At 58.2% G+C, this 17,973-nt stretch overlaps 1 protein-coding gene across 1 annotated transcript in view; it reads right to left on the bottom strand.

Annotated features, from left to right (window-relative positions):
• The window catches only part of PER2 (period circadian regulator 2), a 40,194-nt gene extending 22,572 nt beyond the window's left edge, over nucleotides 1-17,622 (bottom strand). Inside the window, exons 1-6 of the mRNA XM_058299789.2 lie at nucleotides 17,507-17,622; nucleotides 7,444-7,692; nucleotides 6,877-6,939; nucleotides 5,773-5,927; nucleotides 3,140-3,261; nucleotides 1,800-2,001 (exon numbers count right to left, since the gene is read on the bottom strand). Coding sequence (XP_058155772.1) covers nucleotides 1,800-2,001; nucleotides 3,140-3,261; nucleotides 5,773-5,927; nucleotides 6,877-6,939; nucleotides 7,444-7,673 — 772 coding nt within the window. The 5' untranslated portion in view covers nucleotides 7,674-7,692; nucleotides 17,507-17,622. The remainder of the gene's footprint in view (nucleotides 1-1,799; nucleotides 2,002-3,139; nucleotides 3,262-5,772; nucleotides 5,928-6,876; nucleotides 6,940-7,443; nucleotides 7,693-17,506) is intronic.
• Between the last annotated feature and the right edge of the window lie 351 nt (nucleotides 17,623-17,973).

The following is a 17,973-nucleotide window of genomic DNA, read 5'->3' as shown; positions in this document are numbered from 1 at the left end:
CACTAAAAACACGAGGTCCTTCGGGAGACCGCTTTAGAAGGGAGGGAATGGGTGCTTCCAGGACTGCTGAAGACTATTTTTTTAAAGAAGAAATCGTAGATGTTGAACTTCTAAAATAAGTTTTCTCTACACAAAAGAAATGGAGAGAAGTAGCCAATGCCCAATTGTGGAAAATGATAACCAATCAGAGGCAAGGGCCCTGAGAAGTCCCCGGCCTCAGTTCTGTCTGGATGAATCAGGCTCTAACCATCCCAGGCTGGCACTGCCAGCCCCGTCTGTGCCGCAAGCACGCGAGCAGGGCCGCTGTCTTCCGGTGTGGTGGCCCCACACTGACCACAGGGCCTCGTGGCACGCACCGCAGACCCTAAGCACCCGGCTGGACACGAGTGTGTGGGCATTTGGGGAGAAAGTCGACAGCACTCCATTGGGACCCCGCGGCGAGCCGTGCTGTTCTGAACAGTCCAGCTGGGAACAAGTGGGCTGTTGTCAGAGGGGGCGGCTATCGATGGGCGCAGATGAGACGACAGCGGGAGAAGACGGGGAGACCGGCCGCACACTGGCTGGAGAAGAGGCACTGGGACGTGCAAAGGCTGGCGCAGGAGCCGAAGGCGGCTGAGCTGCCAGCAGCCCTAGACCATGAGGCAGTGACGGACGAGGGCCAAGGTGCCGACCCACGTGCCAAAGGTGCCATGGCAGACGCTCTGGCGGCGCGGTCAGGGCCAGCCCTCGCTGAGAGCAGGCATGAGGCCACGTTCACCCCGGGCAACTCCCCTGCCCTGTCGGTTCCCGTGTGCCGCTCCTGGCTCCACAGGTGCTTCTGCTGTGCGGTTCCCCGGGCAGCCACCCAGCCCCATTGAGGCTGCAGGTTCAGGTGCTGGCAGGTGGAGGCTGCAGGACTTCCCCTCCAGAAGGGTCTTTTGTGGCCTGGCGCTGGCCACTGACGGCACGGAGGGGCATGTCTGACCTCTGGCCACCTCTCCCTGCTCCCCGCACCAGCTTGTGTCACAGGCTGCGCCAGGTACTGGGCGTTCGTCCGAGCTGTGTGGGACTCGAGAGCCATCCAGCCCAGTTGAGATGGAGGACCAGGATGTGTGAGAGCGCACAGCCGAAGGCGCCTGCGCCCTGCTGGGAGGGGCGTGGGGGGCTGAGGAGCAATGGCTCTGGGAGGTGGGGACAGAAGTGCCAGCTCGATGGGGGGCAGGGACGAGGAGAGCAGGATGTGAGCACTTCAGGAGGAAGCACGCGAAGGGGGCTGGGGCGGGAGGCTGGGCATGTCGCGAGGGCCAGCACCGTCCGCGGGGGTAAGGCGGGCGCCCACGCCCTGCTGCCAGCCTGCACCGAGGCCCTGGCTGAAGTGGCCCGGGAGGACCACGTGACTGACACTGAAAAGGCGGCCCTTGGCCAAGGCTGGAATACTCCGGAAGGCGTCCTGGAACCCCGTGGCCGATCGCTCCAGCCTGAGGTCCCGCAGGGACTCCCAGCTCAGGCCCCCTCTCCCAGGCAGGCCGCGAGCCCAGCGTTCCAGCTCAAACCCTACTTCCACAGGGCCTCCCGTCTCCGGAGACCTCCCGGGACGTCCTCCCCTGTCTGGCCTTACGCGGAGACCGTGCTCTCCCCTCTAGGTCTGTTCTGAAGAGATGGCAGCCGAGGGTCTCCTCAGGGCGGGCTGGCTGCGGGGTCTCTCGGCAGACGAGAGGTGGAGGGCAAGCACCAGGCCCGCGGCGCCCACCGGAAGCCCCCGCTGCCCTGGCTGATGCGCCCACGCCGCGCAGGGCCCGGGCGAGCTCGGTGCGCCTTACCCGCGCTGCGGCAGGTGCCCCACAATGGGAACTTGTATGGGGCGGTGGCGCTGTGGAACACGCTGACGTCGTGAGGCGCCAGGAACTCCACAAACTTGGCGTCAGTGAAGGCGTCTCTCTTACAGCGAAGCACGGATGCGACTTGGTTGGAGACGTACAGAATCTTCCCGGTGGCGACGGCCACGGCCACGGCAAACACGTCCTGGAAGTGAAAGGGTGGCTGTGGGTCCAGCGCTCAGGCCAGGAGCAGCCCTGCCAGTCTCCAGGAGACCCGGACTGGGGCAGGCCTGGGCAGGGGCACGAGTGCACACCGTGGGGGGCGGGCAACAAGGGGTGGGGGCCTCGTTGGGCCCTTCTCCCCACGATCAGCAAAATTGAAAATTATTACGTGAAAGGAGGCCCCAGGGCCAAAAAAAACCCCAGCATCTGGGAAGCGCATTTGGCTCAACGGATAGGGCGTCCATCTACCACATGGGAGGTCCAGGGTTCAAACCCAGGGCCTCCTGACCGGTGTGGAGCTGGCCCACGTGCAGCGCTGATGCGCACAAGGAGTGCCCTGCCATGCAGGGGTATCCCCCGTGTAGGGGAGCCCCACGTGCAAGGAATGTGCCCCGTAAGGAGAGCTGCCCCATGTGAAAAAAGCGCAGCCTGTCCAGGAGTGGCACCGCCCACACGGAGAGCTGCACAACAAAAAGAAACAGATTCCCAGTGCTGCTGATAAGGATAGAAGCGGTCACAGAAGAACAACAACGAATGGACACAGAGAGCAGACAACTGGGGGTGGGGGAGGAAGGGGAGAGAAGTAAATAAAATAAATCCTAAAAAAAAACTCAACCCGGCGGCTGACTCCCTGTGGGGCCTGCTGCGCGTCTCCTGGTGCAGCTCCCGGAGTCTAGGTTGGGGAGACCTTGGAGGCAGGCGGAGAGCCCCCCGCTGCTCGCTGGGGCCAGACACACCTTTTCGCCAGCCTCTCCACCAGGGCCCCGGGGCCGACGGGGAGGCAGGAGGCCTGGGCCAGTCACGGTGCGCACGAGAGGCTGACCACAGCTGCTCGTCGGCTGGCGCTTTCTCCTCCGCACGCAAAGCTGTGCAGAGCACGCCAGGGGACAAGTAGTGTCACAGAAGAAAGGCAGAAATCCAAAACATGCCCGCTACTTCCAGAATAACTTCAAACTTTCCTTTTTAAAGATCTGAACTCATTTCCTAAAACTCCAAACTTTCCTGCTAGAAAGCCACTGTAGCAGCAGTTCAGCTAGTTCAGTTCCCCGGAAGAAGAACTTGGGCCATTTAAAAACAAATTTGTGGGGGGAGGGGAGAACTCCACGGTGTCTGATGCTTACCACGTTCTCCATGGTGTACTCAGAGGCGATGCGCTCAATCTCGTCCACAGTGTAGGAGGGGATGTCGAGGCTGGAGGGACAGCTCTCGCTGGCTGTTAGCAGCTGGTAATATTCTTCATTAGCTGCATGAGAAACGATGCTAACTCTCAGCACGTGAAGCCCAGGGAATGACCAGAAACTGCAAACAACTGTAAAGCATTATTCACTTCTCAAACGAAAAGGAGCGACACGGATATTCTCTACCCGGGACACAGAGAGGTGGGAAGGCAAGGCAAACAGAAATTAGAAGTCTTTTTTGTTGAAAAATCAGAAGAGCTCTGATTTACAGGAATTTATTTTCCTCTATTTTTTTAAAATGTTACATTAAAAAAATATAAGAGGTCGCCATATACCCCTCCCACCTCACTCCTCCCATACCAACAATCTCTTTCATCATCGTGCGACATCCGTTGCATTTGGTGAACACATTTTGGAGCACTGCTGCACCACATGGATAATAGTTTACCCTGTAGTTCACACTCTCTCCCAGTCCATTCAGTGGGTTATGGCAGGATATATAATATCCAGCATTGGTCCCTGCAACATCATTCAGGACAACTCCAAGTCCCCAAAATGTCCCCACATCACATCTCTTCTTCCCTCCCCCTGCCCTCAGCAACTACTGTGGCCACTTTCTCCACCTCAATGCTGCAATTTCTTCTATTATAGTCACAATAGTTTCATAGTAGAATATCAGTAAGTCCACTCTAGTCCATATTTTATTCCTCCAGCCTGTGGACCCTGGGATGGTGATGCCCACTCCACCTCTAGATCAGGATGGATGATGGATGCAATTCTCCTGCTTGCAGTTGTAGGCTCTCTTGGCTCCCTGATTACAGGAATTTTTAAGTGTAAATTACTTGATATAAATAGCATGGCTGCAGAGCTCCACCTAACCTTCACTTTCTCCAACAGGATTTGTAAGGTGACGTGTCCCTTTACGTAGGACTGCTCAGTGCCTGGGAGAGACCCCCTCCACCCAGAGGGAATCGACTGAACAGGGAAGCGCGAGGCACCAGGAAGCACCTCTGAAGTCATCGGTTCAGAAGAGACCCTGCAGGCCAGGCCCTACTGGCCTGAGCTCCCGCACGCTGGCGTGGCCGGTCCCGGAGGCCCACAGGGCCGCAGCTGGCCCCCGCACCGTGAAGGCGGGACCGCTACGGTGCCTGGGCCACGCCAGCTCAGGGTGCTTCCCCTTTGGAGGCTCCAGGAGTGGGGCGATTTCTGAGCAGACTCAAACCAAGGAGCGGAAGGAAACACTGCCGCAGTCTGGGGGAGCCTCAGCAGCCCCGAGTTCCTGCAGGTGCTGAAGGAACTGTCAAGGGAGGTCATCGCTGACAGCAGAGCAGGCTGGGGCGCCTGTCCCCTCCAGCTCCCCCTTCCGGCAGAGGGGGCTGTCTTCAGGCGCACAGCCCAGTGGGGTGCTGCTGCAGGGGGCATTCAGAAGCTCTGGGGGTCTCCTGAGGGCAAAGGCACCCACTGGGTGGGGTTGCTGTGAGCACCCACCCTCTGAGGACTGCCTGGCACGGCAGGTGTGAGCGCCGTGGGGCGGAGGGGGCTGCAGGTCGTGCGAGCATGTTTTGCCTGCAGCCCCCCTTCCCATCGGACCACTGCAGAGTGGTGTGGCTCAAGAAAACCCCTGAAGTGCCAGTGCCAGTGACCCGAGGAGGGGGCACCTGGGGCCTGACCGCAGTGAGGTGGGCTACCGGCGGCTCAGCACGTCCAGCCATCCAGGGGAGCCTCTTCCATGCTGCGTGCTGGCAGCCCATCCTGGGGGGCGGGGTGCCTGGGACCCGAGAGCGACGGGGCTTAGGGGCTGGGCGTCTGGGCCTCATGAGGGGAGCGCCGGGCACTGGCGGCGTTTGCGCAGGGGTGGCTGCCCTCTGCCTGGAAAGAGCTGTGCACCTGCTGCCCAGCCCTAAGAGCCTTATCGTCTAGTGCTAAGATCTAGGAGCTGACCGCTGGCGGCCTTGCTGCTGCGCCCCTGGGCCAGCAGGTGCCCTGCCTGCCTGGCTGGGAAGGCACAGGCCGCCAGGTAAGTGAGTAAAGAACTGCCGAAGGCTTGATCGAGAAGCTCTACAGGGATGCTTTAAGGACAAGAAACGACGGCACCCTCTAAACCCTCCGATCTCCTTCCTGGCCCTTTCTAAATGTGGGACAGGTCCCCGACTAGGTGCCGTGCGAGGTTTTGTTTCCATTCCGTGGGAGCTGTCCGTGTCCGTGGGCCTGCCACGTTAGTGCTGGTCTTCCTGGGCCTCAGGGTCACCTTCCCAACAGCGACACTCCTGCCCAGCCCACAGACTGTCTCCTGAACGCGACCCAACCCCAGGCTGCAGCATAAGGTTTAGGCTGTAAAGAGATTTCTTTTAGCAGCTTGTTTTCTACTTGTTTTTCTCTCCCCCTCTAAAAATCAAGGGCAATAGAACATTTTCAATTAATTGAGGTTTCTAATCCACGGCAGCTTCATCAGACTTTCATAACTTCTTTCTGCTGTTTTAGGATTTTCAGGAAGTCAGCACCACCCAAGGGGTAGCCTGGGGGTGGGCTGTGACACCTGCTTCCACAGGTTTGGGAAATGCACGCAGCGGCCGTACCTTTCACCTGCTTCACGCTCCTCAGGGCGTACTTCAAGGTGGCCAGCGTGCTGGCCTTGCCCGGGGCCCTCTTGTCTGCAGGGAGGTGGACTTTCAGCTCCTTCAGGGTCTTTATCAGCTCTTTACGCGTGTCCGCTTTGGCAGACTGCTCACTGCTGCGGAATTAAAGAGAGAAGCAGTCACATGTTGGCTGCCTAAGTGTCCTTTCCTGAAGGCCTCGAGTTCGGGGTTCCTCCACCTGGGCCGGTGGATCCCACGTGGTGCACCTAGGACGCGTGGCAGCATCCCTGGCCCCCGGGTGCCGGGAGCATGCACCCATCTGGCACAACTAGAAATGTCTCCACACTTTGCCAAATGCCTCCAGGGCTCCCGGTGTCCCTGGGCGAGAACCACTGCTCTGATGCGGGAGAAGTGCCTTTAGCAGGGGTCTCTCCTCCCCGCCGAGGGTCAGAGCTGCGCCTGGTCCAGGAAGGTCTTGCTGGCTGACCCAGCTGCTGGCGGGGGCTGAGGCAAGCCCGCCCTCCCCGTCCCAGCCCAGAAAGGGCGAGCGACGTGGATGGAGAGGCCAGCAACACAGCTTTCTAGCTTACAAACGTGGATGAAGAGAGCAGGAAGACCGCAGAGAGGAAGGGGGAGCTCTGAGAAGCACCTTCAAGCTCAAGGATATGGGAGCTGGGAGGAAGACGGGCGGGTGGGCACATGCTGATGGAGATGGGCCTCTTGGGTTGGAGGGTGCAGAGACGTGATGCCAAAGTGCCCAGATGCCCAAGATCGAGAGCTGGACTTGGCACCAGAAAATGTCCGCGGGTGTGAGGGTAAACGAGGGTGTGGAAGGTTCTTGATGAACGCGTCTTAGACCCAGGCGAGGCCTGCTGAGAGTAGAGCCGGGAGGAGAGGGGCTGGGAGGGCAGTGGATGCTGGAGGAACACCAGGGGGCGCTGCCCAGCCCACGGGACACGGGCAGGGGAGGACCCAGGCCGCGGCTGAGAGGCCGGGCTGCTGACGGAGACAGCCACGTGGGCTAACGCATTTCAGTAGTCACGCCACCCCAAAAAACCACCCCCCAATGATGGCTCTTCCCATTTCTCGCCACACCAGCCTTACCTGCAGCCGCTGGTAGATGGGTTGTGCCCAGACTTTCCCATCATCAGGCTGAAGGCGCCTGGACTGAAAGCACAAGAAGAGCAAACCTCAGGAGAATGTGTGTCCCATCTGCTTCTCCCCGCTCCGCCCAACCAGGGGTGACAAGGAGGGTTAGGCATGTTAAGATAACTTTTAAAAGGTAAAACTGGAACATAAAGCATTCAGATACCAGAAAAACTAAGTATGGGGCGATGGAAATTCAGGTCTGAAGGAGCAAGTTCTTTTTCTATAAACCACCTGGTGTGGGTGCAGGTAGCTATGGGCTGGGATATGGGACATGACTGCCTTGCAAGATCTCTTCCTACCCACTGAGCAGCTCTCTGTCGGCAGTCAGATTCTCAAAACCCATAGTGACACTGCTAAGGAAGCAGCGACCCTAGTAAACTAGCTATTCTGAATTAACACGATTTTCATAAATCTTGAAAGCCTTGGTATTCGTTATTTGAAGAGGGCAAAAGCAACCCAGTTACGAAGGGAAGGAAAGCCCGGTAGCCGGCCTGGCCTCCGTCCGGCCTGCGGCGCACCTACCTCTGCCGGCCGCCGGGGGGCTCCACCAGCATGCCCAGCTCCTTCCCGCTCTCCTCACAGTCGCTGCCCTGCGAGTCCTGCCCCAGGGAGCAGTTTTCGTTGGTTTCGTTTCCGCTCGAGCCACTGCTCATCTCAACATCCTCCTGCAGTGGGGACCGGCCGGGCTGGGGTCCCCTGGGGTCCTCAGTGGGGCTGCTGGGGCTGGAGGGAAATTCAGCGAACCCCTTCATGTTAGGCTCCTGGGTTAAGCTGGCAAATGAGAGAAGGGGTTTCCAGCATTACAGAAGAGCACGTGTAGGAAATTACTGAAGCGACTGGGCAGGGGATCCCATTTGACAATTTCTTCGTGCTTTACTAAGCAAAGTACTAGTGGTCAGTATTTTGCTTCCCTGGTCAGTCCTTTGTTCTTAGTTACTGAGCCCCCATGTGTGATGAGTTAGGAAGACAGCTGGATATGGCAGCCACAGTCCCTGCCTGGTTGTCTGGTGGTCCAGTCAGTAGTCAGACAAGAACCCGACCCTCCCATCACCTGGGAATCCTTGGGAAAAAATACCAGCTTACTCTGGTTTCAGACAGCTGGATTTCATCAATACCCCAAATCATAGAGACCCTAAAACAAAATACCAGTGTCATCCCTAGGTGGGGTGGAAACCTTGTTTGGAAACCTGGGCCAGCACATCACGGTACCAGACACAGAAGTTGTACTCAGAGGGGACCCCCGTATCAGGCTGTGGGCAGGAGGAGACTCCCCGGGTAACAGGAAAATACATGAAGAGATTCTAACAACCATCTACAACCAGGTTACCTACAAAGGAAGAAGCATTATTACAGTTTTGGATAAGTTTTCAGAAGATGATGCCTGTACATAGTTTTGAGAGGAAAGGTTGTGGCCAGGAGAAATGTGGCAGTTTGAAGATGGGAAGACTCCAGGAGCTCATGTCCTTAGAGCTAATCCATGCCTGTGCATGTGAACCTGTTGTGGATGGTTTCTTTTTATAAGATTCAGTCAAGGGACTTTCCTTTTGATTAGATCACATCGGTAGGATTAAGACCCACCCTGGGTCTTTTACTGGACAAAGATGCAGAGACACACAGAAAAAAGCTGCAGGGACAGAGAAGCCTGAGGCTGGAATCCGCAGAGCACAGAGGCACAGAAAGATGCCCCTGAAAGGCTGAAACAGACTAGGCTTGGAGGAGAGGGATGGAGGAGCCATATGCCTGATTGTCCACAGCTGACTTTGGAGAGAAAGTGACCCTGGAGGAGAAGGCAGAGACTGGGAGAGCAGCCACTGTTAGGCCCTGCCACATGTCAGTGCAACTTGGTGAGACAGCATCTCTTGAGGGTGACTTGATACATCCTCAGAACTGTAAGCTTTTAACCTATTAAATTGCTGTTGGTGCTTGATAATAATCCCTCAGTGCCAGGGAGGCTCATCCCTGGGAGTCATGCCCCACACTTGGTGGGGGGGGTGGAGGGGGAAGGCAGTATATTTATATGCTGAGTTTGGCTTAAAGAGAGGCCATATTTGAGCAACAAGGAAGCTTTCAGGAGTTAACTCTTAGGTGATATACTAGGCTAAGCTTCAATTTAACAAGAAAAGTTTCATAAGTACAATCATTAGTATCAAGGGCCTGGTGTAATTGTCTGTCTTCCTTCACTAGGCATTGCCTGTATACTCAGGGGATTCTTGCTATTCTATTAGAGAATGTAGCAGGACTCCCCAGGATGGGAATTCAGTATTCTTTTGGTGGTTGTGTGGGTCTCAATACAAGTGAGTTTTTACGGCTAAGAAATTTCAAAGTGAATTGGGAGGTCATTCCAGAGGTTACCCTTATGCACGCCTTGGCAGGATCTCATTGACTCCACAGTCAACAGTGCCTCGGACAGCAGGTTTCCTGAGGGCTCTAGAGACATGGAGACACTATAAGCAGGGCAGACAGGCTTAGTAATTTGGCACTGTGCCAGTGGGCCTTAATTTGGAATTTATGCTCTCCAGTGTAACAGAGTTAGACTCATTGATAGTTTCCCTACACGTGGTTCCTGTCCCTTCTATTTGAACTTATAATTAGCACTATACTTGTTAAATACATGTCCCAGAGATTTAAATCTTTGGTTCGTTTATATGCTGATTAAGTCCTGAATCTCAGCAGAGTTACAACACCTACTCTCCCATTCATTGGACTCACCCAAGACAACTAACAAGGAGATGATGATGGACAATGCCCATCCCAAGGAACGGAGAGTGTCTGCAACTGCAAGCAGGATAGCTCCATCCACCTGCCCCATGGGATCTAAGCCTCCTCTCAATCAGAAACAGAGTGGGTATCACCATCCCAAAATCCTCAAGATTGGTGAATGAACAATGGACTAAAGTAGACTTATTATTCTAGCAATGATAGAACTTGCATCATTGATATAAAGACAGTGGCCACCAGAGGTTCTGAAGGGAAGGACAGGGAAGAATAGTTATAACATGGGGGCATTTTGGGACATCGAAATTGCCCTGCATGACACTGCAAGGATGGATAAAGGCCATTATACATCTTGTAGAAACCTATAAAAATCATGTGGGGCAGAGTGTAAACTATAATGTAAACTATATTTTCCATTACTCCACGGTTAGTTGCAATGCTTCAGTTTGTGTTCATTGATTGTAACAAATGTACCACACTAATGAAAGATGTTAATGTGGGAAAGTGTGGGAGGGGGAAGGGATGGGGCATATGAGAATCCCCTATATTTTTAATGTAACATTTATATAACCTAAAGCTTCTTCTTTTTTTTTTTTTTTAAAGATTTATTTATTTATTTAATTTCCCCCCCTCCCCCGGTTGTCTGTTCTCGGTGTCTATTTGCTGTGTCTTGTTTCTTTGTCCACTTCTGTTGTCGTCAGCGGCACGGGAAGTGTGGGCGGCGCCATTCCTGGGCAGGCTGCTCTTTCTTTCACGCTGGGCGGCTTTCCTCACGGGCGCACTCCTTGCGTGTGGGGCTCCCCCACGTGAGGGACACCCTTGCGTGGCACGGCACTCCTTGCGCGCATCAGCACTGCGCATGGCCAGCTCCACATGGGTCAGGGAGGCCCGGGGTTTGAACCGCGGACCTCCCATGTGGTAGACGGACGCCCTAACCACTGGGCCAAAGTCCGTCTCCCTAAAGCTTCTTTAAAAATAGAAAAAACAAACATGAAAAAAAAAAAGCCAACCCTTTCATTTCTGGTATATTGCTCCTAACAGCTTTTAGCAAATTAAAACAGAGGAAATCTCCATGAGAGGGTACCAGCTTAATCTGGTTGGAGACAGCTGGAGCTCATCAGTACTCCAAATTGCAGGGACCCTAAAACAAAAACCAGTGTCATCTGATCAAAGCTGGAACAGAACAAGCACATCGACTACTTCTGGTCTTACTTACCATTTTATGGAAGTTCTAGTTAGTTCAGCAAAAGAATGGAAGGTACCAGCTGCTGGAAAGACAGAGTCTAAATGCAGCAGCCTTGGGAAGTGGACTTGGCCCAGCCAATAGACACAGAGAACAGAAAACCGGGGCGGGGGGGAGGGGAGAGAAATAAATAAATAAATCTAAACAAATAAATAAATCTATAAATGCAGCAGCCTTAACTGGGGAGGCTTTACCTGAATGAGAAGTAGGAAAGGCCTATGAGCTTACACAAAGCTGCTCAGCATCGTTAGTCATCAGGTAAAATGAACGATGAGGTCATTCTGCCCATCAGGTAACCACAAATTACCGAGACTGATTGCATGCTCGTTGGCAGGCAGAGGGCAGGGGGCCTCTTGCGTCCTGGGTGTAATAGCCGTTGAGGAGGACAATTGGGGAGCACCCACATTTATCACCCACGCAGCCCTCCCGAGCCTAGGACCTATTCCCCCAAGACACAAGTGCAGGAGGTACAGAGTGATGACAGCTGGCCAGAACCATGGGGAGCCAAGGCTCTCTCCAGGGTGTCTGCCCCGCAACGGGCAGCGGAAGGAAAGCGTGTTTACATCACGCCCTCGTCGGCACGAGAGTCCACAGGCCCTTCAAGGTCTACTGCACCCCTGCCCCACCCTCTCGGCCCCAGCCACGGGGGCTTCCTGCCCCTTCGTGCCCACCGCGCCCTTCCCCCAGATCTCCCGACAATCCTGTTGAAAGAGCAACCCCCCCAACACCACTTCCTTCAGATGGCCCTGCTCTGCTCTGTCTTCTGGGCTGCTATGTGTACCGGCCCACGCCCCTCCAGAAGGGAAGCTCGGTGAGAACTGGAGCTTGGCATCGCTGGCTGCCATCTCTGCAGGCCCTGGCCAGCGCCCGGCACGTTGCTGAAGGCTGAAGCCCTGGGACAGCCAGCCTCTGGAATGCCACGCGCCCACTAATGCGGGGGCGAGCACACCCCCAGTCAGGAGGGGGCCAGGGCCCAGAGGAGCAAGTCACCAGGTGACGAGGCAGCGGCCGGCCTTCTGCGGGCCGGCCAAGGCTTGCACGGTCCCAGACACACCTCGGGGGTTCATGTGGGTCAAGCCGCTCCCGCCACGCCAGGCCCTCTTCTAAGGGCTGGTGCTAGAGCAGAGGACAGGACAGCGTCTTTCCTGCCCTGGGAGCTGACACTCTACTGGGAAGTCAGGAGGTAAGAGGTAGACTATATACTATGTTAACGATAAATGCCAAGGAGAAAGAAACCAAGCAGAGAAGCGGATTAGGAAGAGCTGTATGCGAGGGGCCGGCCGTGGGTTGTAGGTCCTTTCAGCTGTGAGTGAGTGACTAAGGGGCTTGGAGGCGTGGGACTGTTTGAAGTTCTTTTATGAAACCCCGAAAGAAAAAAGACTATGTTTTGAACTAATCCATTCCTGTGCGTGTGAGACCCTCAGTGGGTGGGACTTAGCTTGAGTTTCTGCCCTCTTGCTGGGTCTGATACAAACAGAAACACACGCAGGAAAGGCAGCTGCCATATTTGACCCTGCAGGGCGAGGGAAAGGACTCTAGGTTCACCCACAGTGGAGCTGCAAGATCTGAAGCCTCCAACAGGCTTAGAGAGCTGAGGTCCAGGGAGAGATGGGCCATCTGAGAGTTCACAGCTCAACTTGGGAAGAAAGTGGAGCAACTGAGACTGATAGATGAGGCTAAAAAAGAGACAAACCCTAGGCCTGGTTGCCCATAGCTGAGCTCCAGGAGATGGAAGATTCTGGAGGGGAAGGGAGAAACCTGGCAGAGATCAGTGGTCATCTGGCTTCACCATGTGGCAGCTGACTTTGGTGAGAAAGCACCTCTGTTGACACCTTAATTTGGATATTCCATGGCCTTGGAACTTTTGTGATAAGCTTTTACCCCAAATAAATCCCCATTATAAAAGCCAACCCATTTCTGGTACTTTGCATCATGCGTCCTGTGGCAAACTAAAACAAGGTGGAAGGTGGCAGCAGAGTGGCTGGTGGGGAGCCTCTGGGTGGCCTGGCTCCCCCCCTTCCTGGCTGTGTGACCTGGGACTAGTGCCTCAACCTCTGTGTGCTGCGGCTTCCTCATCTATAAAACGGGGGTAGCAGTGGCACCTGCCTCCTGGTGGTGGTTGGAGGCCTGGATGACACCAGTCCTGTTTGCAAAGGACATGGCGTGTACCATTTATGTTTGCTGCTGACCACCACGGGAAAACTCGGTGGGCACCGGAGGTCATAAGGTGGGAGGGCTTTCACCTGCACAGGAGCTGTTCCTGGGTGTGGTTCAGGAAGCAAGAGCTCACATGCTGCCACACTGCAGGCAATACATACCCGGAGCAAGCCCCCCTGCCCTCACGAACATCCCGGAGGCTGCTCACCACTCGCCTCAGTTTTACCCTGGGGTCCTGGCTGTGGGCATTGTGAGATGCCTTAGGGAGCAGAGAAATCTTCTTGCGGAGAGGGTCAGGCAGGCCTGGCAGAAATGCGAAGCCAATGGAACCAATCTCAGACACTTCATGACTCCAGAAAGTGCAACTCAGCACCAAGAGCTCTCACAGACTGGCCTCCTCTTGCTGAGTCGGCAAAACCCAGGGGCAGGCCCAAGTGGACTTTGCCTCCGGCCTCCACGGAGGCTTCCCGGCCCTGGGGTGCTTCCACCACCCTTGGGGCCTAGGAGAGAAAAGGGCTGCCAGGAGGCCCTCGGGGTGCAAGCCTGAGTCCTGGGGGTCCCCAGGCTGTCCCCTTGCAGGTACCGGTCTGCTCTGTCTGCCCGGGGAGAACCCTCAGACCCTGAGCTGGCTCCTGGCCACACCTCGACTGGAGAGAAGGCCATGTAGGAAGTGCCTGTGATGAGCTCATGTCTGGGATCTGCTTCACAGGAATGCGGGGGGGGGGGGGGCATGGAAGGAGGGGACCAGGCGCGATGACGCTGGTGGCCACTGCTGGATGGGTTCCTGGGTCCATCACGTCAATGCCTTCCAGAGCAAGGAGCCAAAAAAACGTAGGAGTGGAAGCCCGGCCAGGGGCCCAGCTGCCCCCTCCGCCGCCACCAGGCCTGGCAAAGGCTCCCTGTGTTCAGGGCCCTTGGGCTGGAGGGGGACAGTCACGTCCCCGTGGCACGCAGGCAGCAGGGCTGAAGGCCGAAGCTGAAGGGTGGATCCGTGCGGAAAAGCCCCTCGGGCACAGCTCGGGGCTTGAGCACAAACTGGACCCATCGGGCCCCTCCGGGCGCCTTGCTCCCCGGGGAGCCCCTGGCCAGCCTGACTTCCAGGTTTCCAGGACACGGATCGCACAGCCTGTCCTCTGTGTCCCTGAGCCAGGGGGTAGTTTACAACCCCAGCACTGCGAGGAGCCTGCTGCTTCCGGGTGGGAAAGCCAGCTCCCCAGGCCAGCCTGCCGTAATCCCGAGAAAATGTTTGTCCTGCCAAACAAACACCCGCTTCCATGGCGACGGCCGGGGAACAGGAAAATGTGAGCTGGCTGCCCGAGTGTGGAGGGGAAGGAGCCGCCGGGGGCAGCGTCTCGACCGCGTTAAGACCCCTTTAAAGGCTCTGGGCTCTGCTCTTTAAAACCTGACCAGGAGCAGCTCAAGACTGAAGAGCAGTGACACTGCTGAGACGGGGCTCCCTGGTGGGCTTCAGGGAGGCGGTGCTCCGGGAGCTGTGATTTCTAGGAGGCTGTGGGTTGCTGCTACGTAAGAGAGCGTCTCTGGTTTTAGCCAATCTGGCTGGAACGCTTTCTTCCAGAGCATCTTCTGAACATAGTGGGAGCTAAGCTGAGCTCTCTGGGTCACCTCAGGAGCGACACGAGGACCCCTTCAAGACCTCCAGGGGCCAACCGGGCCTCGGTGGAGGCAGTGGCCCTGGCCCCGTCACTGGTCCCCGGTGCAGGGGCCGCCGGCCCCGCTCCTGTCCTGCTTCTAATTGCTCTGGACTTGGAAACAATGTGACGAACTGGTGGAGAATGTGTATAAAAGTAGCACAAATCACTGCAAGGAGGGCCTAAGACCCCAGGGGAATGTGCAGGGTGGGCCCAGCACCCCTGAGGCTGGTTTTCTGTTGGGTCCGCAGGGGGTCAAACTTCGCAAGGGCAGGGGCGCAGGGCGCCTACATAGTTGTGGTGGTTTCTAGTTAGTTTTGCCAAATATAGTATTTTCTAAAAGGATAAAGCCAGGTCAGAAGCAGCGTTCTTTGGACCTCATGCCAGCCCCTAGTGACCCCACTTCCGGTTACGTGGTTTGCTCGAAGTCGGGTGAGGTTACGTCATCATTTAAAAACAGAGGGGTGCCTACCAGTGTTTTTCTCAAAGTTTGGTGTTCATGAAAAAATAGCACAAGGAATGCCAGGACCCTCTCCTGCCTCCTTCTCAGCGCCATACCTCCCAGGGGAACATTAGGTGACAAAAAGGCACGCGCCTGGCCGCACGCCAGGGCTCCTGCAGAGGTGCTGGGAAAGCCTTTGGAGAGTGACAGGAATCCCAAAGCCCTGGGCGTCGAGAGGGCCGGTCCAGACAGACCAGGAAACCGAGGTCCAGCAGGGGGAGCCGATCGCCGGCACCCGCCAGCTGGCAGCAGGCGTCCCACCTCCCCAGTGACTCACACGGAGGGGGCAGATAACACGCAGTGGCAGACACCCACGGCATCCACCCTGCCAGTGGCATATCACGGAGCTCCCGCTTAGAAAAGAACAAAAAGCGGATTCCCTTCCCTCACTGGCTCACTCACCTTACACAAGGTGATCGGCCCTGCATTTAAAAATTCAATTTCCAAAATTAAAGCCTGTGGCTCGAGGGCGGAGTCTGTTGCCCTTCTCAGGCCCACCCAGCGCTGGCTCAGAGGCCCCAGGTGGGCTAGCCGCTGTGCAGCGGGGACAACGCCAGCAGCCCCGCTGTGCTGGACGGCAGGTGAGAGGCCCTCGCAGAGGGCTTCTGCCACGGTGCCCGGGGGTCTCCATGCCCGGGGGTCTCCATACCCGGGGACCCAGAGGCCCCTCCTCCCAAGTCTCCGCCCACGGGGGATTCAGCACTCCATTTCAGGGTTTCACGGAGCCCCCGAAGCCCATCCTGGCCCAGATGGAGACCCTCAGGATAGAAAGAGCCTGGAGACCCCACCCGGGCCTGAAGCCTCAGTTTCCTCTTCTGTCAAGCCCTGGATACTTTCCAGTGTACTCTGGCTCCATTGTTCTGTGAGTATGAATCAGCTTTCCAAACTGGCTCTTTCTGTGTAGGTTACAGAAACCCTGGCAACGGAGTCGTCATCTGTCACCCTGGCCTTCCGGGAGGGGAAGGAGGCTGCAGTCGGGGCCCTGCTCTGTAAACCCAGAGCGGGTGGGGCTCCTCAGCCCCTCCCGCCAACCTACTGCCGGGAGAGGGAACAAATACCCGGGAGGCGCAGGGTGGGCCAAGGTGGGCAACGCCAGCGGGAGACCCCTGCCCTCAGGGCTGCCCGGCCTTACTGGGCACAGGGACCTTCTTGTGTCTCTGCTCCCCAGGGCCCCATGGGCCGTCCAGGTAAAGCCTGCAGGCCAGCGCCCGGCCACAGAGGGCCCGTGGGCAGCGCCCCCATCCGGGGCCACGGTCATTTCTCCCCAGGGCCCTTCCCCACTCGAGACGTGGCTCTCTGGCCGCAGAGGAGGAAGCCAGCTGCCCCAAAGGCCCTCCATGGTCCCAGGGACAGGAGCACTGACCCCACCGGCCCCGGCCTCCCCACCCCTGTCCCCACCTGGGGCTGCGTGGGAGGGCTCCATGAAAGAAACTGAAAACAACAGCCCAGCGAGGTGCTGGCCCGGTCGCTGTGTGACCGCCCCAAGCTGCCTAAACTCTCTGGACTTCAGTTCCTTGATCTGCGAACCCGGGCTGATGCCACCCCCCTCTCGGGGTGACGCGAGCAGCGTGTACCGAGCCCCTGCGCCCCACCCCGCGCCGGGGCCGGCCAGACGGCGTGGAGCGCTCAAGAAACCCTCGTCCACGTCCCCGGGGTCAGTGGGAGCCGGATGCCCCCCGCCGTCGGGCAGCCCGGAGCGCGGATCCCAGCGCGGCCCGCAGCCTGCCCGGAGCGGGGACCCCAGCCTGCCCGGAGCGGGGACCCCAGCGCGGCCCCCAGCCTGCCCGGAGCGGGGACCCCAGCGCGGACCCCAGCCTGCCCGGAGCGGAGACCCCAGCCCTGCCCGGAGCGGGGACCCCAGCGCGGCCCCCAGCCTGCCCGGAGCGGGGACCCCAGCCCTGCCCGGAGCCGGGCCCCCAGCCTGTCCGCAGCCCAGTCCCGTCCCCGGCACGGCCCCCAGCCTGCCCGGAGCGGGGACCCCAGCCTGTCCGGAGCGGGGACCCCAGCGCGGACCCCAGCCTGCCCGGAGCGGGGACCCCAGCCCTGCCCGGAGCGGGGACCCCAGCGCGGCCCCCAGCCTGCCTGGAGCGGGGACCCCAGCCCTGCCCGGAGCCGGGCCCCCAGCCCTTCCGCAGCCCAGTCCCGTCCCCGGCGCGGCCCCCAGCGCTGCCCGCAGCCAGCCCCGCCCCGGCACGGCCCCCGCCCCGCCGCCCCGCTGCCCCGCCGGCGCCCGCGGCGGTTACGTAAGCTCGGGGCGCGCTGGAGACGGCGGGGAGCCCCCGGCGGCCCGGCGCCCGCCCCGGCAGCGCCCCCTCTCACCGCCGCGGTGCGTCCTCGCCCGTCGGTCCGTCCGTCCGTCCGCCCGTCCGTTGGCCGCGCAGCTCCTGCCGCCACCTCCGCCGCGGACTCGCCGGCCTGCCGCTGTCACATAGTGGAAAACGTGACCGCGCGCGCCAGGCCCGCCCTCTGAGCCCGCCATTGGCCGCTCTGCAGCCTCATCTGCATACCGGGGAGGACGGGCCTCGAGCGCAGCGCGTCCATTGGCTGCGGCGCCTGTCCCTCTCTTTACATAAGCCGCACATGGAACTCCATGTTCCCCGCGTCGGTTCTTCAATGAAGACGCGCGGCGCTCGAGCCCCCCTCCGCCTGCTCCCGAGTGGTCCCTTCCATTTCCGGCCTCAGCGCTTTCCATTCAGTACTCCGCTCGTCCGCCGGCTCCGGGAGCGCGGAGTGGCGCGTACCACTGAGGGGCGGGGGGCGCTGCGTGGAGGCGGGCGCGGCGGTCG

The sequence above is a fragment of the Dasypus novemcinctus genome, chromosome 7 (assembly GCF_030445035.2).
Source record: "Dasypus novemcinctus isolate mDasNov1 chromosome 7, mDasNov1.1.hap2, whole genome shotgun sequence".
Taxonomy (NCBI): Eukaryota; Metazoa; Chordata; class Mammalia; order Cingulata; family Dasypodidae; genus Dasypus; species Dasypus novemcinctus.
This window is presented reverse-complemented; position numbering and strand designations above follow the sequence as displayed.